This window comes from Scleropages formosus, chromosome 15 (genome assembly GCF_900964775.1).
Source record: "Scleropages formosus chromosome 15, fSclFor1.1, whole genome shotgun sequence".
In the NCBI taxonomy this organism is placed as follows: domain Eukaryota; kingdom Metazoa; phylum Chordata; class Actinopteri; order Osteoglossiformes; family Osteoglossidae; genus Scleropages; species Scleropages formosus.
In genome coordinates this window covers 16,401,941-16,410,930 of record NC_041820.1, presented here as the reverse complement: position 1 = coordinate 16,410,930, position 8,990 = coordinate 16,401,941, and the positions used below count along the sequence as shown (strand labels likewise).

The 8,990-nt window shown below is 38.6% G+C and overlaps 1 protein-coding gene across 15 annotated transcripts in view; it reads right to left on the bottom strand.

Moving 5' to 3' along the window:
* Nucleotides 1–4,724: 4,724 nt before the first annotated feature.
* The window catches only part of nrxn3a (neurexin 3a), a 223,762-nt gene continuing 219,496 nt past the window's right edge, over nucleotides 4,725–8,990 (bottom strand). For 10 of the 15 annotated variants that reach the window (XM_018727532.2, XM_018727531.2, XM_018727533.2 and 7 more), the window contains one exon: nucleotides 4,725–7,496. In XM_018727532.2, coding sequence (XP_018583048.1) covers nucleotides 6,571–7,496 — 926 coding nt within the window. In that variant the 3' untranslated portion in view covers nucleotides 4,725–6,570. The remainder of the gene's footprint in view (nucleotides 7,497–8,990) is intronic. The other 5 variants (XM_018727540.2, XM_018727541.2, XM_018727545.2 and 2 more) reach the window with 3 other exon arrangements.

Genomic DNA, 8,990 nt, shown 5'->3' with positions numbered 1-8,990 from the left:
TGCTTTCAAGCATCTTTTAGAAATTTCATTGCTTTTTATCATAGCATAGAACTGTCATCTCTCATAATAATGAGCTCTAAAGCAAAAATGGTTTAAAGAAAATTGTAAAAGATTTTGTGGTAAAAACACAAAGGACAGCCTTACCGTTTACATTAAATTTAAGCGATAAAATGTGTTGAGGAAGCTAAGTAAAGACATGTTCCATTTGTCTTTGTAAAAATTTGTTACGTAGTGGTTTGATATTAAGGGGGGCATGGTGGCGCTGCCGGTTCAGCCGGTGCCCGCTGTATGGCGGGTCTGGGGTTCAAGCCCTCCTTGGGGTGCCTTGTGACGGACTGGGATCCCGTCCTGGGTGTGTCCCTTCCCTCCTCGGTCTTGCGCCCTGTGTTGCTGAGTAGGATCTGGCTCACCTCGACCCCGCTCAGGACAAGCGGTTGTTGACGATGGAGGGATGGTTTGATATTCTGACGGTTTGGAATTAGATTTGTGGTATTTTAAAGATAAGGCAGGATATTTGCATCTTGGAAAAAAGGAATGAAATTTTTGTGGCTCAAGAAGACATTTGTTTTCCATTTAAATGAATGGAAATTAAGTTTTTCGTATGAGAATTCACCTTTTGAGCATATTTTCAGTAAATAATTACAGTTATGTGAGGGGAAATTCACATTTCATTTCCATGTTGAATAAAAGCAGGTGGGCATGTAGTCAGTATCCTGTTGAGGTTTCTGTACTGATGCTGCATTTGTCCTATTGCTAGGCTCCGTGTCTAACTCAAACTTCTTGAATAAAGAAAGATATATGCAGGAATCCCTATTAAACAGATGACAATCACTTTTAGAGGTATGATGGGATAACAACAAGAAATGAAATAGCTTGGTCAGTGTTCTCATTTAAATAATTTCAAAACATGGGCTTATATAGAAAGAAAAGGTTGTAATAATCAATCTCCCTAATCAAGCTTATCTGGGACTTGTGGAGAAATTATTGAATTTTCTGCATTTGGAAGAATTGTAATAAACTCTTCTCAGTCTGAAGAAGCTCCCCCTGTCAGTAGGGTTCAATAAGCGAGCCACCCATGTAATATGATGTTCTTATTGAAATCTCTCACATTCTCTGCTCTTACCTGGAAGTATGATGGGCCAGTATCATGAGCCATGTGCCTACTTTTAACATTGCCAATTGACCACTTCTGCAGTGCACAAAGTCCACATGAAGAACATGTCAGATGAGTTTTTAAATTGCTATCAAACCTCCTGAACTGCTCAACATGACCTTTGAAACAGTGTTACTTATGCAGCCTTGGTTGGGTTTACATCAGATAACATTCATATCAAAATGAAATTGGAAGCAGGTTCATATGACCTTTTTGAAGTTGTAGTTAAATAATTGCTGCAGTTACATCAAAATCCAGCATACTCCAAAAGTTTGTTAAACATCTTAAGTCTCCCACTCTCACCAGCTTTACTGCATAGATACAGTGGTATTGTAGTAAGCAGTGTATGTTTAGGTTTGTTTTAAACATAAGATAACATGAAACGTATGGATAGCCCATGATAAGTTTCCCTTATCATACTATTTATTATTATAAATCAGACTCTAGCTTGTACTTTACTGTATATAATGCTTTAATTTTGCTCTTTGCTGGTGTAAAAATCTGTCCAGCTGAGCACTGAAATCTGTGAAGTGCAAAGTAATATCAAATATAGAAAAAATGAAGTCTAAAATGTATACAAAAATGAAGGGAAATATTTTTTTTTAAAGAATATATAGCTTAACATGATCTTCAGAAAATCAGTTCTTTAACAGGATTAGCATGGTTTTTGTGTTAAAAATGAATCAACTTTAATACGTGTTGCAGCTTGCACTGCTCTCTGTTGCTTCCCACAAGCACCAGCCAGTGGGATTTTCCCATTGGCTGTGGTTTGAGATTTCCTATTATTATTACTTTTTTCCAGGATCTTACCAAGTTGTAGAGGGAAATTTATTAAAACACTTTGCAGAGTGCCAAGCATTTTGTGTTATCAGCTTTTTGAACAAATTGAGTCATTACCCACTCATTACTAGATGGAAGTGGCTATAAAATAACTGTTAGAAATAGCAGCATACTAATTGTACTTGACTTAGATTTACTGTGGATTTGGCAGCTTTCAACAGGAGTTTTTTTGTTAGCAGTTTTAATGTATGGACATATTACTTAACATAATTAATGATTCAGCAACCCATTTTCAAGCCAGCAGACCCAGGCAGTAAAAACTTGTAAAGAATAATGGATGCACGATCAATATGTGAATATGAAGTAACTAATAAAAACAATACATCTACTCTTGGCCGGTCTTCCTTGGAATGCTGGCATACAAACCCTGAACTGTATGTAGTGGGATATTGGACCATTTGTCAGAAAGAAACATTCTAGCTCTTAGAGGATTAAGGAGGTTGAAATCTGCTCTAGACTTCAGAACTTTGGATAAAGGTCTAAGGATTGTTTGGAATGGTATTGGGGAGGGCATGGAAGGCATTTGACATTATGTTCTTGTTAGTAAAACCTCTCTTAAATCTGTTTTTCCCAAAAGTGGTTGCCTAAAATGACTTCATACTCCCTGAGTATTATATGACTATTCAGAACTAATTGCACCCATGAAATGACTGTCTCCAAAATTACTAGTCCAACATCATACCATCTGACACCATCCTGGGAAGCATCCTTTGGCTTCCTCCAAACACAAACCTCCCAGATGAAAGGGAAAAAGAGTAAAAGTCAATTTATCAGACTATATTCCATTGCTTGGGAGTGCATATTTTATTTGACTTCAGATTGTGCTTTTTGAACGTTGGCCTTGGGTACAAGTGGTTTCCAAATTGTAGACCTTCCATAGAAACCACCTTTTCAAAGCTCAGAACAGAACTTTTTTCTTGAAACTGAAATCAAAGATGTTCTGATTCAGTTCTGGGGTATTTTTTTTTAAGGCTATCCTGTTAGACTGTCCTGCCAAGTGTTCCCCTGTTCCTTTCAGTCAACTTTGACAACCACCATTCCTCATTTTCAGTACAGTTCTCTCTCCCCCCCCCCCCCCCCCCCCCTTGTTAGACTGTCATGATTTCACATGCTGTTTCTATTGCCACAAAATGTTGTTGTAGTTGAGACAGATGCCCTGACAGTTTGGCATTGAGTATTTGGCCTCTTTCAGACCTTATTAGTTGTGTCCTAGTGCTTTTGATACCTGAAAACTAAAGTGCTGATTATTTATTTATTTTTTAATAGCTGGCAGATATTGGTATGTATTCTGTTTGATATGTTACCAGTACAGTTTTTTTATATTTATAGTTTTGTGACTTCAGGGTGGACTACTTCATCCATTTTTGTCAATGCCCCATAGAGTAGGTTAAAAAAGAATACAAGAACCTTTAGAGCAAGGGGAATAACACAGTGCATGTTTTATATATTCAAAATTTTTCAGTCCTATAATTATCCAGTCTAGTTCTGCATTAGGTCTTTTTTTCTATTTGAATGTGCCCTTTTCCTATGTTTTTTCATATTCTGCTGGTCCATCCTGTGCTGGATGATTTCTAATTTTTAGTGACTAAAAGTTTTGTTGGTAAAATTGATTTTATAGATAATGGTAAATGTATTTTAATTATATGGTTTGACAATGTAGGTATCCTCCAAGAGTTTTATCCAGTTGCCCTTTTAAAGGAGATCAGGGAAAAATCTTTCGATTTTTGGATGTCACGGTGTTGGTTTTTTTTTTTTTTTTCTGGATTTACGTCCCCCCTCAAAAAAAAAAAAAAACACCAAGGTTTGACTGCCAGCGCTGGCCCTATTATTTATGGAATTAATTATTGAACTAAATTTGGATTAAATTAAAAAGACTAAATGTACAAGGTAAAAATGTGTACATTATCGTATGTATGTATGTATTTTGCTTTAGAACAATAATGCCAAACTCAAGATGGGTCATATCCACCTGTCAAAGGTAGCAAAATGACAGCTGTTGTCAAAAATGAATACAAATGGTAACGACTTACAATAAAAGAACAAAAATGTGCCAGGGCGTCTTGTAGTTCTGCTTGTTTTAGGTAGGTCAATGTTAGTGACAAAAATGGAGGAACAGAATAATAACTTGGCACAGGCTTCTTTCGTGTCCAGGGGGGATTCAGTTGTTCTAATGGGGAAATGTGTAGCTATATCTGATAATCCAAACCAGAGCTCTTCTACCCTGTGTGTCCTATTATTGCAGTATTCTTTGACTTGAAAGTGAGCAGTGTGCATTGCCTAATATAAATGTCAAATATACATCCTTATTCCAGATCAGTCCAAAACATCACTTTTACTCTTTAATGGGAGACTTGGCTACATGTAATAATGGCTAAAGAATTCTTTAGCATCAGTATTACTTGTTTTTGCTCTCAGGAATGTCATTAGTCCAAAAACCAGCCAGAATGTACAGAAGAAATGGCCATGTCTTAGATCAGAAACATTTTTTTTAAACTGTGTTGGTTATTTATTTAATTTTCAAAGGAAAAGACTAGTTTTCAGGCTAATGGGATACTTAAGTACTATAGCTGGTATTGGCAGTGTACAGGAATGTGACATGACCTTAGGAGATGTATACAGAGCTCCTAACTAATCCCTACCCCTTCCCAGCTAGTCATTTTACCTACCCTACTGTGGAGGAACGAGGGAAAAAGACACGATTTCTACTACAAGCATGGAGTTTTTGGCTGGCATGAGGGCAGGGTCAGACGGCATCAGACCCACAGGGTTTTTATGATGTTTATTTGTCTGTTTAACATGAGAACTTAATAATATTATTATTAATCTGGTGTTTGTTTAATCTTTCTGATAACAAAATGTTAATCTGGAATTCCCGAGTATTTTTTGCAAAAAGATGGGCATTGTCACATAAGGGGATCTTGTACAATGGTGTCAACAACCTGTTTGTCTATTACAGAGTAGAATCTGGAATCAGATCAGAAATGAAAGAAGGTGGTAACAAAATAAGAAAAAAGAAATGAAAACTTAAAGATCATTGAAACTTTGCACAAAAATGAGAGAAAAATCAATGAAGTGACTGAAATAACAACCAAAATGGTGGCTTCAGGTTGCCTGCGATGACCAGAGAACCTTCAGAAACCACACAGTCTCAGCAGGCTGTCCCACCTGTGCTGTAGCATCCAATATACTTTCTCTTTATTGTACTTCCGTTTATTCTTTCAAAATAAAAATAACACTAAAATAATCAATAACAAGGAAGCTTTGATACAATTAAGGGCATTTTGTATTTGATTGACAACTTTCAGTAGTCAAATATTCATGCGACTTAGAAACATCAGCGAGATCAGAAGATTAATTTTCTATCCTAACAATATTTTCTTGTCCTTTTGTTATAAAATATGTTTTTCTTTGCTCCAAAGTCTTTCTTCATATCAGTTTTGATTTTCTTCATGAAATACACTGATAAACCAAATGATTAGTCTGTACAATAAAATTACTAAAAAAATTACAACTTAAATGTTATGTACAATATCTACCTACAAAGTACAACAGCTATAATGTAATAAAATATGTAAACAAATTTGTTGTTTGACACAGTTGACTGTGACATAAGATAAAATTCACACTTTTCACATTAGATTTATTTCTGTATTGATATCCTGAACAGTGCTCTAGTACTGTCACAGTCCTCCATTAGACACTGAGATCCTTCCTGTCACAGCAGCTTGGTAAGAAACACAAAGGGAAGGGATGAATCACCACAGAAGGCTGTGCAAGTTAGAACCAGCACTGGCTGGAAATGTCTGGGGCTCTTGTCTTGGTTGTGGTTTTAAGAAGAAAGAAGGGTTGATGCTTTGATGAACAGCAGTTTGGCCTGGTGCTTCTGTTCAAGTGAGACTGAGGAGCGTGTAGCACTAGGATGGCATGCATTACAATCAAGTGCTCTACCGAGACGAGAAAGAACTGCTGCTCTCCACTTACTTTTCATTGTCACTTGTATGATGGAGAGAATTGGCTTCAGTAAACAGTGCTGCGAGATCATCTGAAATCTGTCTTTACCAGTTCTCTCACTTTGTTTTAATGTATGATAAGACACCACACTTCATAATGTAGTACAAATACAAATTTGTCTTTTTTATGGCAAAAGTCTTTTTTTTTTCTTTGACTTCTACAATGATCTTTGTTTTCTGACCCACACTTGTAAAGATGCCAGCGCTACATGTCGCATACATGCTTGAAATGGCCAAAGTTATGATATTTTTTATTATTATTATTTTTTTTAACAGGGTTACAAAAAACAAGGTTTACGCCAAGGATCACATACCTCTAAAAGTCACTTTAATCATGTAACTGTGAAGTATTCTACACTGATTATGTCTCAGGCCAGATAGAAGATTAAGATCACTAATGTTGCTATTAGCCTTCTCGGTATGCTTACAATAAGTAAGTGTGCTTTATATTACAGTACATTTCATAGTTCAGTGACTCAGTAACAAGCTTCTTCATGTTCCCTCTTCTTCACTCTGCAGCTCCTGATGCAGTTACTGTTATTCAGTGTACTTCTCTCTGAGGACATTTTACACGTAATACTCCTTGTCCTTGTTTTTCTGTTTCTTGTTGCTGCTCTTTGCACTTTGTTGCTTCTCCTTCACCACCGCGCCATTTGTCTGTGCCGAGTTAGTTATGTAATTGCGGGTCTCGTCCACCTGGTAGGAGCCCTCGTCCCTGTTCCTATACTTGTACATGGCGTACAGGAGGATGAGGATGCACAGGGCGGCTGCAGCAACTATTCCGACGACCATCCCTGTGGTGCTGCTAGACTCACGGACCACCTCTGAGGCCCCCGGAACCCGCTTGGTGCCCGGCTCCGTGGGGTTGGCTGTGGGTACATTACGGAACATGGGGGAGGTTATTAATGGGTTCTTCAGCTTTGTGCTGTCTACCTCATAGGAAGTGGGCAATGGAAGCAAGACTATGTCTGGCTGGGGTTTTAGCTCTCGGTTATTCATTTTGCCTGCAGGCAGTTTGGGCAGTGTTTCGGGCGTGGAGGAGGTTGCGGAGCGACTCAGCTCAGGGGACAAAGATGTGGTAGTAGTCCTACCAGATTCGGCGGCTTTGTTAGGTCTAAAGTCCTTGGCTTCCCACTTAGGCGCGTGAGCTTTGTAGCCCCCTTCAAAGGCCGACGTTGACAAGGTCTTATCTGTTACCAAGGAGAAGGTGGTGTAAAAATCTTCATCATCAGTAGGGGGCAGGTTAGAGTCGAATGCTTCCCCTGAGCCATACCCAGATATCACCAAGCCATCACCATCACAATCATCGGCGCCTTGGTCCGACAAGCAAGGTAAGCCCGCCTCAGTGGCCACGGACAGGGACTCTTTGGTGGTCTCAGTAATGGTGAGGAGGGGGCGGAAGGTTGTGGGGAGAGGGATGGAGGGTGCACGAGTGGCTATAGGAGGAGTGTGTAAGGGATCTTCTACAAGTACAGGGATTACTAACTCGCCTCCTAGGAACAAAACAGAAAGGACATGTTAGAGTTGAACATTTGTGCCCATGACTAGAGTACAAATAAAAATGATGAACCATCCCAGTAAAGCATGACATAATAAATACAGCCACTGAAACAAATAGCAGCATAACAAACAAAAAAAAAGAATGGTTACATACAGTCAAAAGGCAATGAGAGGATTTGGACGGGTAAGCCAGCTGTTGAGTGCACTGTTACAGAGGACCCACGATGTGAACTGGGCTCTCCGAGTTTTGGAACTCTTAACGTTCCAATTGGTCAGGGCTGTAGTTTCCAACATCTGTGTGGGGCTTTTGCCTTTTTGGTAATGAATACGATAGTACAGGCTTCCCTTGCATAACTAGTGTAATTCTTATATGCATATAAAGAGAATGTAAAAAGAGCTCTTCACTACAATAATTATTATTATTTTATTATTATTAGAATACAGCCTAATCATGCAGTTCTCATAATGCTGTAATCACTTGTAATGCTTGCAGCCCTCTCTGCTGAGCTATTGGTAAAATATAGTTTGTGATAAATTAGTAGTAAATCTGATGACAGAGTAATTTATGGTATTGCCTTTTAGTGGACGTATGTTTTATCACTTTGGGTTTTGCTTTTACGGTTTTCCTCTGCCCTCTCAAACTTCAGCATTCTTTTTAAAACACTTTTGTTTTTAGGGCTCATTGTTATAGATGATGAAGAGTCACAAGATTTCTGAGAGATGATTACATGCTGGTGCACGTATCTGACATCTGACCTGTATAAAAGAAACCCACGCTTACAGTGGGATTCTGCTTGCCTTGCGTGGTTCTCCTCCATGGTCACCAAGGCATAAGTGGGGGTTAACAGCTCATTGCTGTTAACTTCTAAGTCTCGTAAATGGAACCTGTGTTATACGGGGGAAGCCTGAATTCAACATCTGAATGTGGCATACAACCAAATGTCTTCACTTTAGAGTCTTGTGAGTAAGATACTCTAGGAGAAGGAGGGTTGAGTTGAAGGTGAGGAGCTCAGCTTTAGTCCCCAGCGATGCTCCAGGTGGCTCCCACACAGCCCCTGCCCTTTAATTTTTTGTCTGGCTTTGGACTGCTACTCAAATGGCAAGATGCCACCAGATGATTCAGGACAACTGAATGTTCCCTCTCAACAGAGCTGAGTTTCTGTCCTCTTATGATTTGCATCCATATACATCTGCATATACACAGACTGTAAAGCTCTTAGGAAATACTAGGGGCATTTAATACAAACCCATTACGTCAAATCTTTTCTTAAGTATGAATGTATGAGGGATAATTCTCAGATTGCTATTTCCTTTCAAGTAAAATGTATTCCTAAATGGGAACAAAATTGCTCATTAAAACAATGTAGCAGAAAGAAAAGGCTTGTGTACTGATTAAAGACTCTGTGGGAGTAGCACTGATGTAGCTGAGTTAAGAATTAGAATTGCTAATGAGTAGAGCAGGCACGCTAGCTGTAAGTAGCACTTGT